At 45.5% G+C, this 15,116-nt stretch overlaps 1 protein-coding gene across 4 annotated transcripts in view; it reads left to right on the top strand.

The window, feature by feature from the left end:
* Nucleotides 1–15,116, top strand: part of galntl6 (polypeptide N-acetylgalactosaminyltransferase like 6) — a 1,306,113-nt gene that overhangs the window by 1,143,934 nt on the left and 147,063 nt on the right. For all 4 annotated transcript variants that reach the window (XM_063047724.1, XM_063047723.1, XM_063047720.1 and 1 more), the window contains exon 9: nt 6,404–6,511. In XM_063047724.1, the coding sequence (XP_062903794.1) occupies nt 6,404–6,511 (108 nt within the window). The remainder of the gene's footprint in view (nt 1–6,403; nt 6,512–15,116) is intronic.

Here is a 15,116-nt window from a genome sequence, read left to right as displayed (position 1 = left end):
AAGACTAAAATGGGCTCAGTTGGGACATATTCCCTGAGAAAAAAAGTTAAAGTCAAGTTTATTGTCATATGCACAAGTACATTTTATGCACGGGTACATAGAAAAACCTACTTGCAGCAGCATCTCCAGCACATAGCACCATATAAGATGATCATCCCTCAGAGGCTGGTGTGTAAACTGTCCTCTTTGGGACTAAGCACCCTTCTCCGTATCTGGATCTTGGACTTCTTAACTGACCGCACACGGCCATTTCGGTGGTGATGTCTGTTATTTGTCAAGTAGGGGACCGTGCACAATTCTGATTCGATGGAGACAGACGTGAGAGTACGGAGGAACATCTGGAGAAACTTCTGAAATGCCCACTTCGCTGCCACTGTTACTGTGTGGTCCGGAATCTCCAGAGGAGAAGGCCCCGAATCCTCGGCTTTACTTGTTTCAGTGGCTGGGTGAGGTCGAAGGCACTCAGCAGAGGATGGCACTCGGGAGGCTGTATCGGAGGGGCTGGTCGGAGGCTCGAAGTTTTCGGATGTATGGACTCAGTGTCAGCTGTGGTCGGGTGCTTCCAATGCATCGGCAGTTGTCGGTGCCTGGAGGTTTATGACAGGGAGTTTCTCCCTTTGCCGCCGCTATCGGGGACTCGGGAGTCGATCGACTCGGGACTTTGAGACTTTTTTTACCGTGCCCATGGTCTGTTCTTTATCAAATAATGGTATTGCTTTGCACTGCTGTAACTATATGTTATATTATGTGGTTCTGTCAGTGTTAGTCTTTGGTTTGTCCTGTTTTTCTGTGATATCACTCTGGAGGAACATTGTATCATTTCTTAATGCATGTATGCATTTCTAAATGACAATAAACGAGGACTGAGTGTTCTCATAATCTAATCTAATCTAATCGGTGCACAAATGCGGTTTCCAGTCTAACAGCAAGTGATCGTCTTAGTCGCTTTTCTTGTGATCACAAGACTCTGTTGGATATTGTCCAATTCCCTGATTTATTGGCAGATGGCAAGGGAGTTGTGTAGCCCCGGTCATAGCCAGGACTAGGCGTCAAACTGCAGTGTCGCCTGTTTACAGCCACCCAGTAGAAAGGTGTCGGATTCAGTACACTCCACCGGAGATAGTGTGGCGTGGCTGCCCCCTAGTGTTCACTTGGCAGAAGACAGGCTGTATTGTGTTCAACTGCAGTCTGCTGCAACATTCATGGGCTCAGGGTCTTGGAATATATTTTTTGCGTGACTGTATTTTACTGATATCTTATATTATGATATGTGCCTTGTGCTGTGTGTGAATGTTGGTGCTGTGTTTCGCACCTTAGCCCTGGAGTAATGCTATTTCATTTGGCTGCACTCAACGTATTCATGTATGGTTGAATGAAAATTTAACTTGAACTTGAATGATCCCAGTCAGTCTGAGTTGCCAGCAACATCTGAAGCTCTGTCATGCTGAGCACTGGTGCCCCCGGGGCTGTGTGCTCGGCCCGCTGCTGTTCACACTGCTGACTGACTCGTGGCTGCAGTGCCCGGTTCAGCTCAAATTGCATCATCAAGTTCACTGATGATACTGCAGTGCCCGGCCTCACAGCAACGTTGATGAGTTGGCAGATAGAGAGGGGGTAGAGATGCTTGCCAACTGGTGCAACAGCAACAACCTGAGTCTCAACATGGGCAAAGCAAAAGAGAGGATTGTAGACTTCAGGGAGGTGCAGGTTGCCCACTCTCCAGTGCACATCAATGGCTCTGCCATGGAAAGAGTGAAGAGCTCTGAGTTCCTTGGTGTGCACATAATGGATGACCTAACCTGGACCACAACTCTTCCTCGCTGTTCAAGGAGGCACGGAAGCAGCTCCATTTTCTGAGAAGATCGAGGTTGCTTTCTACAGGAGCTCCATCGAGGGTGTCCTGTCTGGCTGCGTCACTGTGTGGTATGGAAGCTGCAAGGTATCAAACTGCAAGAGGATATCTGAGAGGATCACTGGGGTCTCCCTCCCACCTATTTGTGATATTTACTGGGAGCATTGCAGACAAAGAACCCAAAGCATTGTTGAAGATCCCCACCACCCATCCCACAATCTCTCTGACCCACCACCATCGGGAAGGAGATACAGGAGTGTCAGGACTAGGACTAACAGACTGGGTAACAGCTTCTTCCCCCAGACTGTGGGGTTAATGTATAATCCCACCGATGTTTCGTCACTAGGACAGCAATCTGTTTATTGGTTACTGTTTACCTGTGCTGCATGCATTTTAAATTATATTTTATTAACTTATTTTGATTTATATGCTGTGTGTCTTATTGTGTGGGTGCACCATGGTCCAGAGGAACATTGTTTTGTTTGGTTGTATATATGTACAGTCAGATGGTAATAAACTTGAACTTGAATTTAACTTGCAAAGCAGCATTCACAAGAAAGACATGCATTAAATAAATTATACACCGTTTTTACAACAAAGAACACAATTTAAACAAGGCAAACACGAAGTTAATTTTAGTGTAAAGTGATCACTAAACTCTAGGGATTAGGGTTGGTTCAAGGACTGAATGATTGAGGGAAGTAACTGTTCCTGAACTTGGTCATTTGGATCTTCAGGCTTCTCAACTCCCTGCTCGATGATAACTTTGAGAAAATGGGCGCACGTTAGCATAGCGGTTTATGTGAATGCTATGGCACCTCACAGTATTCCAGAGTTCGGACTTCAACTCCTGTGGCAGCTGTGAGAAGGTTGTACGTTCTCCCCATGAACCACATGGGTTTCCTCCGGGTGCTCCAGTTTCCTCCCACAGTCCAAAGGCATACTGGTTAGTAGGTTAATTAGTCATAGTAAATTGTCCATGATTAGGCAAGTGTTAAATGGGTGGGTTGCAGGGTGGTGTGACTCACTGGTCCAGAAGGGCCTGTTCCATGCTGTCTCTAAAGAAATAAGAAAGACATTTAAAGCGACACGTACAACACGCTGAAGGAACTCAGCAGGTCAGGTAGTATCCGTGGAAACGAACAGTCAACGTTTCGGGCCAAGACCCTTCGTCAGGACTGAAGAGGGAAGAGGCAGAGGCCCTATAAAGAAGGTGGGGGGAGGGTGGGAAGGAGAAGGCTGGTAGGTTCCAGGTGAAAAGCCAGTAAGAGGAAAGATAAAGGGCTGGGGGAGGGGAAGCAGGGAGGGGATAGGCAGGAAAGGTGAAGAAGGAATAGGGGAAAGCACAATGGGTAGTAGAAGGAGGCGGAACTACGAGGGAGGTGATAGCCGATAGGTGATAGGAGGTGGGGGCAGAGTGAAACTGGGATGGGAGAAGGGAATGACCGGAAGTTGGAGAATTCAATGTTCATGCCAAGGGGCTGGAGACTACCCAGACGGTATATGAGGTGTTGCTCCTCCAACCTGAGTTTGGTCTCATCATGGCAGTAGAGGAGGCCATGTATGGACATATCCGAATGGGAATGTGAAGCAGAGTAGCAACATTTAAAGCAACATTTGGACTGGAACGGGCGATGAGCCAAACAAAGATGGCATAGTCCAGATGGTGAGGATCTTGGATTATGAATGTCACCTTTCTGAGTCTTGGGAAGTAAGGAATAATTATAATTCAATTATTTACTCCCAGTCAAATTTACAATCTGTATATTTAAATAAGGTTCTTCTTAAGAAAGACCAATGGAGTTAAAGATTATGTTTGCTCTGGAGGTGGTGCAGAGGGGTGTTGCCTCGAATGGAAGGACTCAGTTATGAGAAGAGCTTGGACATCTGGATTTGTTTTCCTTGGAGAAGACTAAGGGAGGACATTATGAGAGACATAGAGAGGACAGACAGTGGTAAGCGATTGCTGAGGAAAGTGGGCATATAAGGTAAAGAGTAAAACATTTAGGGCAGCTTAAGAAAATAAAAATCACCTCAAAAGATGTTTGAAATTTGGAACACATTACCTGAGAGGCAGAGATTCACACAACGGCTGAGAACTTAAATGGCCAACGCATTGCAGGCTACAGAACTAGTAAATGGGATTAGTCTGGTTAGCAGGGACAGGGCTATGTGACTCTAGATCTTCAAAATTAACAGCTCTTGGAGACTTTGACTATACAACAGGTCAGAGGTTGAGTACTCTGCAACAGATAGAACATACGAGGGGTAATTGATAAGTTCATGCCTAAGGTAGAAGGAGTCCATCTTAGAAAGCCTAGCACATTTATTTTTCCTACATTTACACACTTAGTCCAGCAGTCGTAGAGCATACAGATCCCTTCTTTGTAGAAGTCGCATCTTGGACCTCCAGAAGTGGTCCACAGCAGGGGTGATTGATAAGTTCGTGGCCTAAAGTAGAAGGAGATGAGGAGAAACTTCAAACTTTCTGCATTTTCACTCAAAGAGTTGAACTGCATGTGCATGTAACGAGAGCTGTATAACTCATCTCCTTCTACCATAGGCCACGAACTTATCAATCACCCCTGCTGTAGACCACCTGGAGGTCCAAGATGCTCTCATTATATGCATATGCAGTTCAACACTTTGAGTCATAATGCAGAAAGTTTGAAGTTAATAACTCATCTCCTTCCACCTTAGGCCACAAACTTATCAATCACCCCTGCTGTGGACCACTTCTACAAAGAAGAGATCCGTATGCTCCACGACCACGGGACTAAGTGTGTAAATGTAGGAGGGGACTATGCTGAAAAATAAATGTGCTAGGTTTTCTAAAATTGACTCCTTCTACCTTAGGCCATGGACTTATCAGTCACCCCTCATATATAAAGCTAGGGTACCTAAGACCTTTGCACAGTACTGTAGTAATTTTATGCATTGCACTGTACTGCTCCAAAAGTAAACAACTATCATGATATACGTGGGTGATGATAAGCCTGATTCTGACATGGGTCTCTGTTATGGACTGATAGAGGGAAGAGGGCGGGGAGAGGGGAATCATGGTTGAGAAAATAGGAAGGGAGAGGGGCGGGAGCAGGAAGCACTTTATTGACAAATAAACCAATTGTTTGGAACCAAATGACCTTGCCTGGTGTATCAAGGCTGGGTGTGTCTGTGTCCGCACTATCCACCCTACCCCTGCCCTGGCACTCCTTCTCTGCCACCCTTCCGCGGCGCCCCACCTCGCAGTTCCCAACATCCATCGCTCCCGCCAGATTTACAAACTCGCTCTCCGTACCACATTGACAAATATAATTCTATGCAAAAGTCTTAGCAACCCTAGCATATATATAAATGTGCCTAAGACTTTTGCACAGTACTTTAATCTGATGGCCTTCTGATAGCCCATAGAGTTAAACAGCACTGAAACAAGCCCAGTCACGATGCCAGCCTTTGGCCCATAAACCGATGAACATTTCCAATCCATGTACCTTTCCAACTGCCTTTTAAAAGTTATTAACGTACCTGCCTCAACCACTTCCTCTGGCAGCTATCTCCACTTACGTACGACCGTTGTGCGAAAAGAAAGTTGCCCCTCAGGTTCTTATTAAATCCCTCCCCTCTCAGTTTAAACTTCTGCCCTCTAGTTTTTGAATCTCCATCCCTGTGAAATGGACTGTGCATTCACCCTCTCTGTGCCTTTCGTGATTTTATACCCCTCCATCTGTTCACCTTTACACCTCATGCCACCAAAAATCTCTTCAACTGTCCTAAAATATCTCAGGGAAAAAACTGTTAAAATGAAATAGATTTTTTAAATTATTGAAAATTTACAACATTCATGGTAATAAATTTATTTGACGACTAAAATGTATCACACAGGCTTATGACTGGAATGAAACAGGCCAGAGCAAAGAAGAGATCCTGCAGACGCTAGAAATCTTGAGCAACACACACATTACTTTTTTACTGTCGACGTTTCGGGCCGAGACCCTTCGTCAGGACTAACTGAAGGAAGAGCTGGTAAGAGATTTGAATCTCTTACTCACTCTTCCTTCAGTTAGTCCTGACGAAGGGTCTCGGCCTGAAACGTCGACTGCACCTCTTCCTATAGATGCTGCCTGGCCTGCTGCGTTCACCAGCAACTTTGATGTGTGTTGCTTGAATTTCCAGCATCTGCAGAATTCCTCGTGTTTACTTTTTTACTTCCATTTTTGCAGTGCTTATTTATTTAACTATTTAATATATACATACTTCCTGTAATTCATGTTTTTTCTATTATTATGTATTGCATTGTACTGCTGCCTCAAAGTCAACCAATTTCACAACATACGCCGGTGATATTAAACCTGAACAAGAGAGATTGTGAGAAAACAAATGCTGAAGATCTGAAATAAGACAGAAAATACTGGAGATGCTCAGCAGATCAAGCAGCATACGCAGAGAGAGACAAATAGTTAATGCTTCAGGCTGATGGAACAGATTTGGCCTCTGAAGTGTGCTGGAGAAACCTGTATTACTGACCCCTTCACTTTCCTCTTCCTTCTGCAGGTTTGGATGTGTGGAGGACACATGTATGACGCACCTTGCTCCCGAGTTGGTCACATCTACAGAAAGTACGTCCCATATAAAGTTCCCTCTGGCACCAGTTTGGCAAGGGTGAGTAGCTCATACATCGGAGCGACAATTGGCTGGAGGGACTCAGTGAGCGAAGCAGCATTTGCAGGATGGAAAAGATTGTTGACGTTTCAGGTCAAGTGGGGCTTTGAGCTGAGGCATTTCCTCCCACAGGCCCGCTGAGTTCGTCCAGCCGATTGTTTGTGAATTCAAATTCCAGCGTCTGTAGTTGTTTGTGTCTCTCAGACTCAGACATTGGTTCCCTTTTCTCCTTCGTTACTCTTCAGAGAAGAACGGTGTTGAATCAGAAGGGGAAATATAGAAAGAATGAGCTCAATTTTAATGCACCCTTCCCTACCTCCCCCTCAGGTGAAAGGCGGACTGAAGATGCAACAACTGCATTTGACAACCAACCTCCTCCTCAGCCAACTCCCACTGCCCCCGCCCTGACTCTTTCTAAAACATAGACCTTGGAAGAAGCAGTCACAAATTTGGGGCGGCATGGTGGTGTGGCAGTTAGCATCATGGTTTACAGTGGCAGCAATCCATGTTCAATTCAAAGATTCAAAAGATTCAAAAAACTTTATTGTCATTCTAACCATACATCAGCTCTGCAGGGCAGAATGAGACAGCGTTTCTCAGGGGCAGTGCAATCATAACATAACAAACGCAACACTAAATAATAAACATCATAATAAATAGTAAAACACAACAGCCACGTGTCAGTTAAATCAGTTATAAGTGTCCAGTGCAAGTTAAAAGTGTCCAAAGCAGAGTCAGGTGGAGCAGCTATTTAGCAGTCTGACTGCCTGTGGGAGGAAGCTGTTTAGTAGCCTTGTGGTTTTAGTTTTGATGCTCCTGTAACATTTGCCTGATGGCAGAAGAACAAACAGTTCATGGAGAGGGTGTGAGGGGTCTTTAATGATGTACCGTGTCTTCTGGAGGCATCGACACTGAAAGAGGTCTTGGACAGAAGGTAGGGAGACCCCAATAACCTTCTCTGCTCCCCTAACCACCCTCTGCAAGGCTTTTTTGTCGACAGCATTGTAGCTGGAGTACCAGGTTCTGATGCAAAAGGTCAGCACACTCTCAACCACGCCTCTGTAGAATGTAAATTGATAGATTCCTATCAACACCTGTAGTGAGATTGTACATTCGCCCTGGGACCACACGGGTTACCTTTAAATGCTGTGGTTTCCTTACACATTACAAAGACGTGCGGGTTAGTAGGTTAATGGATCACGTAAATGTAATTGTGTGGTTTGGACTCTCGGGCTGGAAGGGCCTGTTACCGTCAAGTACAATACCTGCCAAATAAATAAGTAAATATGGAGCAGAGTGGTAGGTTGATTATATGATCGAGACATGTCTTAACTTTAATGATTAGTGAAGTGATAGGGGAAGGGATGGTGCAGAATGGGAACCAAGTTGTGAAACTGAGACTGGTCTTCCTATCCTGGGATCGTTGACGTCCTTTATCAGCCAAGAGGAGGAGCAAGAACACTTCCCATTACTCCCCCTACCCCATACTCCATACCTCCACACACAATGAAACTCACCCTTGCCCCAGACCAGATTAACAAGATAACCACTGCTTCTCAGATATTTTCTGATTAAGCCGCGGGCATTTCTTGTGAGTGAGCTGGGCCTTTAGTCTTTGGAGTGAAGGAAGATGAGAGGAGACTTGATAGAGGTGCACAAGATGATAAAAGGCATTGATCGAGTGGATAGCCAGAAAAGTTTTCCCAGGGTGAAATTGGCTAATACGAGGGTGCGTTATTTTAAGGTGATTGGAGGAAAATATAGGGGGGATGTCGGAGATAAGTTCTTTGCACAGAGATTGGTGGATGAGTGGATGGGCGGTAGTAGAGGAAGATACATTCGAGGCAATGGACAATAGACAATAGGTGCAGGAGTAGGCCATTCAAGCCAGCACCACTATTCACTGTGATCATGGCTGATCATCCACTATCAGTACCCCGTTCCTGCCTTCTCCCCATATCCCTTGACTCCGCTATCATTAAGAGCTCTATCTAACTCTTTCTTGAAAGCATCCAGAGAATTGGCCTCCACTGCCTTCTGAGGCAGAGCATTCCACAGATCCACAACTCTCTGGGAATTTAAGAAACTTTTAGATAGGCACATGCATGATAGAAAAATGGAAGATTATGTAGGAGAGAAGGGTTAGATTGATCTTAAAGCAGGTTAAAAGATTAGCTCAACATTGTGGGCCAAAGGGCCTGTGCTGTGCTGTAATGTTTTATGTTCTATGTTCTTAAAATGCAAATGAGGACAGTCTCCATCTCTCAATGTAAAATTTTTAATAATTAGTAAAGATTATCTGCATGCTATACATCAAAAGCCTACACTGACATCTCAAGGAAGGTGAGCCTGGAGTGTATGTGACAGTCAACACCTTGATGAAATTCTAAGGCTGATGTTAAAGTTCATAGAGTCATAGAAGTGTACACCATGAAAACAGGCCACTTGGCCCATCCTCCTGTGGGTACCCTTCCACTTTGCTTCCATCTCCCAGGACTTGATCCATGGCCTTCTATTCCAGGGTGATTCAAGTGCTCATCCAGACACTTAAGGGTCATACAGCATACATACAGAGCAAATGGTCCATGCCGGCCAAGATGCCCCGTACAAGCTAGACTCACTTGTCAGAATTTTGTCCAAACTTTCTGAACCAGGGGTTTCCAACTCAGTTAATGGTATTGGTCCATGGCATAGAAAAGAGTTGGGATCCCCTGTAGTTTAAACTCTTGCTATCCACGTACCTGTCAGACATTGAGTCAGAGCCGAGTCCATGGCCCAGATGGTCTAATTCTGCTCTATGGCTCATGGTCTGTGAATGGGCTTTTAAAAATTGTAGATAGAGGTAAAAATAAAGACATCCTGAACTCATGATAAAGGGACATAGACTCAGTGGCCAATTGTTGCCACACTTCTGGCACCAACGTAGCACACCCACAACTTACTAACCCTAACCTGTACGTCTTCAGAATGTGGGAGGAAACCAGAGCACTTGGAAGAGTCTCATGCAGTCACAGGAAGAACAAACAAACTCCTTGCAGATAACTCCATATTCCTCACTGCGGTGAGAATTGAACCCCGTTGGCGGGCACGGTGAAGTGTTATGCTTTCGTACTGCTATGCTACTGTACTGCTGACATACGGTACACCTTTGTAATGTAACCCACGTGGTCCCGAGGAGAACGTACAAACTCCCTTCAGACAGAGGCAGGTATTGAACTGCAATTGCTGATCACTGGCACTGTGAAACGTTATGCTAACCGCTATGCTACTATGTTGTTCGTGTTGCATGAATCCGGCCAAGTAAGGAGTATGACCAAGTGGTTAAGGCGTCGGTCTGGTGAAGGTTACTAGTTCAAGCCTCAGCTGAGGCAGCATGTTGAGTCTTTGATCAAGGCACTTAACCACACATTGCTCTGCGACACCACTGGTGCCAAGCTGTATCGGCCCTGGTGCCCTTCCCTTGGACAACATCAGTGGCATGGAGAGGGGAGATTTGCAGCATGGGCAACTGCCGGTCTTCCATACAACCTTGCCCAAAGGTCAGGGTCTAAACTAAGAATGATATATTTTTTTGCAAGGGGTGTTGAGCTGATGGAGTTATGATACAGATCAACCGCAATGTAATTGCATTGCAGAACAGGCTCGTGGGAGCAAACGGCCTCCTTCTTATTCCTAAATTCAAACAACTCTGAATGTAGGAAGATAATGAGATGCAAAATCTCTGATAATCCGAACTTTCAGGTGGGATTGTGAGTAATAATCAGGCACTGGGTTAACTTGATTAAGACTTCTGGCACGTTTTTCACAACTCTGCACTTTGCAGTCAATAAAACACATTTCTAAATGCATTCACTACGACTGCAGAGCCTGAGTATAAGGGGATGGACTGGGGGTTCATTTGATGTAAGAAGAGACTAGATAGGCTGGGGCTTTTTTTGACATAAGGAGAGGTTGGATAGGCTGAAGTCCACCTATCACCTCCAAACTTCTCACTCCATCCCCTCACTCTCCACCCACCTCTCCCCTCACTCCTCACCCACCTCTCCCCTCACTTGGCCTCACCTATCACCTGGCAGCTCATACTCCTTCCCCTCCACACATCTTCTCATTATGGCTTCTTCCCCCTTCTTTCCAGTTCTGAGGAAGGGTATTGACCCAAAATGTTGATGCTTTATTCTCCTGCATAGATGCCTGACCTCCTGAGTTCCTCCATAATTTTGTGTATGTTGCTTTGAATAAGCTGGGCCTTTCTTTAAGTTCAAAAGTTCAAAGGTACAATTTAATTTCAGAGAAATGTATACAATATACATCCTGAAATGCTTTTCCTTTGCAACCATCCATGAAAAGAGGAGTGCCCCAAAGAATGAACAACAGTTAAATGTTAGAACCCCAAAGTCCCTCCCCCCAGCTCCCCCCTCCCATGTGTAAGTGGCAGTGAGCATCAATCCCCCCTCTCCCCACAAGCAAAAAAAGCATCAGCACCCGCCACCAAGCACTCAAGCGTGAGCAAAGACACAGACTTGTAGTTACCCCAAAGACTTGGCGTTTCACCCAATATTCGACACCGCAAGTTCTCTCGCTCCCTAATAAGGGAGAAAGAAGTGTCTCCATTTTCCCAGAGAGCGGGGAGACATAACAAGCAACTGGCTGGTTTATGATGTTAAAAGTCTGCCATGTCACGGTTTTTGAGCTCTGTACCCAAAAAGCTGGGCACACAACTGCAGATATTCTGACCACCCCCCCCCACCCGAAGACACACAGGTCTCCTGTCGTGACACCAACCCTCAATCCACCCATCTCCAGAGCCCTGAGATCCCAGGCTTCCGAATCCGAGCCGGACTCTTAGGCCAAGCCTTTGGCGTGTCGAACAACAACGGTAAGTTGTGAAACCCCGAGAGTGGGTCCCATTCCCACAAAGAACTGTAATCAGTGTGTAACTCCATGTCAGGTTCTTCAAAAGAACCCTGAAAGGGAAAAATAGAGATATTAAAGATGGAAATAGAACTGTTTCTGAAGATGAAAGCAAAGAAGTCACCGTTAGGCCCTCCTAAGCCCTGCCTTCTCCTGTTAGACCGGATAGGTTGGGTATTTTTTTCCCTCTTGGGATATTAGAAGGCAGAGGGATGACCTTACCGAGGTTTATAAAATCATGAGGAGTGTAGGTCAATGGTCACAGACACTTTTGCAGACTGATTGAGTTGATTACCAGACTGATCCTAGGTCTCGTGTACAAAGGCTAAAATGCTTGGACTTCGACATGCAAGTTTAGAGGAATGAGTGTTGACCGTATTGAAACATTTAAGATTCCTTGGTGGGCTGGCAGTGTTGCTCTGTTTCTCTGCTATATAACTCTATGTATGACTCTATAAATGCAGGAAAATTATTTCCTTTTATAGGAGAATTTCAGACCAAAGGATATAGATTAAGGGAATCACTATCTCCGCTAAGTTGTGCGGGTGCTCGGCAGCACAGTAACTGAAAATCTCCTGCATGCATAGCCTTTGTTGCTACACAGCTGAAATTTTATTTTATATAATGTTAATATAATTCTGAAATTATGCTGATATAATTTTGAAATCTCTGTTAATATAATTGTGAAATACCCCATAATTATGTGTTAATGAATACAATCCATAAATATTCTAAATAATAAATATACGACAACCTTTACTTTGAAACATTTTAGATCTTCACTGTATTTACATTGTCAGTTTCAAGCTGCCGCACTGTTACAAATTGTAACAATAAACACAGAATGGAAGTCGGTAGCTCATTGATAATAAACTATCAGTCATATAGGTGGTGCGGAGGCAGGGAAAGAGCCCGTTGTTTGTTGAATACCTATCCAAAGTCATGGTATTCTGCGGGAACTCTGGACAAGTCGAGGGGTTCCAAGACAGGCGAGGTTGCGGTAGCCTCCCTAGGGGATGGAGCCAACCGCAGACAAGTGGCGTGACAAAACGGGCTCCAGCTGGCTATCCTCCCGGTAGACCAGTTGATATAGGGGTTGTAGTGGTTCAACCAGTGGTATCCTAGAGCTATAGGGACTTGAGGAGAATGGATGAAATTAAATTGAACCTTCTCTCGATGGTTTCTGGACAGAATCAAGGTCAAGGGTGGCGTACAGTGGGTGACCCGAGCCAGAAGTTTTCCGTTCAGCGCCCGGGCCTCCAGAGGGGTACTTAACGGTTCCCGAGGTATTCCGGCCCAGGAGCCTATGACCTCGTCCGGCAGATTTCCCTCAGCACCGGAGTCCACCAAGGTGGAGAGAGGCAGGGACTGTTGCTGGTAATTCACGGTGGCCTGGATCTGCATTCGGGTTTGGGGAACTGAAGGGAGCGTCATCTGACTCACCAGAACCGTAGGAGCGAGAACTCTGCGTGGAATGGAAGGTAGAGGGAGATTAGGGCTGGTTGAAGATGATAAAATGGGCCGTGGGGTGACCCAAGGAGTGGGGTGACCGGTTTTCTCTCTCAGACGCTCTCGAAGTCGATTATCTAGCCTGGTAGCTAGAGAGACCAAGGAGTCCAGGGTGTTCGCGTCATCCCTTACCGCTAATTCATCTTTTATCTTGTCAGATAGACCCTGTCAAAACACTTCCTGTAGTGCCTCGTCATTCCATCCAGAATCGGCCGCTAATGTTCGGAACTCAATGGAGTATTCAGCTACACTTCGCGAACCTTGACAGAGAGTCAGCAGGTGCTTAGCAGTGTCTTTTCCGTGAATGGGCTGTTCAAAAACCTTCCTCATTTCAGAGACAAAGGAGGAGAAGGAGGAACAGATCTCTGACCGGTTGTCCCAGATCGTGGTGGCCCATGCTAAGGCATCCCCTCGTAACAGCCCCATGATATACGCAATTTTCGATCTGTCCGAGGTGTACATACGTGGCTGTTGCTCGAAAACCAAGGAGCATTGTAGCAGAAAGGCTCGGTACTTCCCTAGGTCCCCAGCGCAGGGTCCCGGTTCGGGTACGTACGGCTCCCAAGGGGATGGTATTGCCGACCCAAGGGACATAGCCATCACAGGCTGTGCGGTTTGGTCAGACTGGGTTCCTGGAAGGGACGGAGTAAAGGGAGCAGATACCCAGTAAACCTGCTCACTGACCTTCTTTAGATCCTCGGACAGGGCACGAAGATCTTTCATGACTTCTCTGAGCAGTTGATCATGTACGCCCAGTAGGGAGCCCTGGCTGGCGAAGGTCTGTTGCACGGGGTCCTTGTCCGCTGGGTTCATTCTTGGCCAGTTCGTTCTGTTGCAAGGACGTGGCTGGGGATGAACACAAGAGCAGGGCACAGGCACGGAGACAGGGTCATGAGGCGTTAGCGCAGCCGCAAACGTGGAACAGGTATTCAGGAGAATCTTTACACGGAGACAAGGTTTACGTAGATTATCCAGGGAATGGTGTGGAGCTTAGAACTGACAGTCCTAAGGAATCAAGAAACAGGTTTACAGCATACCTACTTTCTATCAGCAAACTGAGGATAAGAACCCTGGCGTCACTGTCATGCTTCGTCAGTTCGTTGGTCTATTCCAGTGTGTGTAAACCTCGTTTCCTGATTCCTTAGGACTGTCAGTTCTAAGCTCCACACCATTCCCTGGATAATCTACGTAAACCTTGTCTCCGTGTAAAGATTCTCCTGAATACCTGTTCCATGTCTGTGGCTGCGCTAACGCCTCACAACCCTGTCTCCGTGCCTGTGTCCTGCTCTTGGGTTTGTCCCCAGCCACGTCCTTGCAACACTATCAGCCCAATGAACGCCAACGCCATGTGATTTTGCAAAATGTAAAAGATTTTCTTTGGTGTACTATATTTTATTATACCCTTCAATAAACAAGTACAATCAAAATGGTGTTTTTTTCTGTTTTCATTCTAAATATTCACAGTATGCATATTATGAAAAAAACATTCAAAGTGCCAAGCAGTTTTCAGGCCACATAAAAACTTTCTGCTCAGAGAAGTGATTGGTCTGCACAGCTGTAAAAAAAAAATTAGAGAGAACATTGAAGGGGATGCTCATTTAAGACTGAGATGAGGAAGAATTGTTTACCTTCAAAAGTGTTGTGTCTTTTGAATTCTGAATAGTCTATAAACTCACTATTCCTCTTTTGCTCTATTCCTTTATTTTTTTAACTGATGGTAATTTTTATTCCTTGCACTGTATTGCTACAGCCAAACTCCAAATTTCCTTACCTGCATTTATGATGATAGCATACCCAAAATGCTGGAGGAACTCAACAGGTCCGGCAGCATCTATGCAGGGAAATGAACAGTTGAAGTTACAGCCCAAGACACTTTCCAAGGTCCTGATGAAGTGACTCAATCCGGTACATTGACTGTTCATTTCCCACCGTAGATGCTGCCTGACCTGCTGGGTTTCTTCCGCATTTTGTGTGCATTGCTCAAGATTTCCAGCGTCTGCTGAATATCCCTGGGTGTGGGCGATAACAAACCTAGTTCTGACTCTGAGTAGGATTACATTCGGACACATGCCAGCTGATATGCATATTACATTCACTAGATTGCTCTTAAACCCATGTTTTTCCATGATGGGTGAGATTTCTTTCAACTGAGCCTTTCCTGACGCAAGATCACAAGATGACTACT

Source organism: Mobula hypostoma, chromosome 5 (genome assembly GCF_963921235.1).
Source record: "Mobula hypostoma chromosome 5, sMobHyp1.1, whole genome shotgun sequence".
Taxonomy (NCBI): Eukaryota; Metazoa; Chordata; class Chondrichthyes; order Myliobatiformes; family Myliobatidae; genus Mobula; species Mobula hypostoma.
This window is presented reverse-complemented; position numbering and strand designations above follow the sequence as displayed.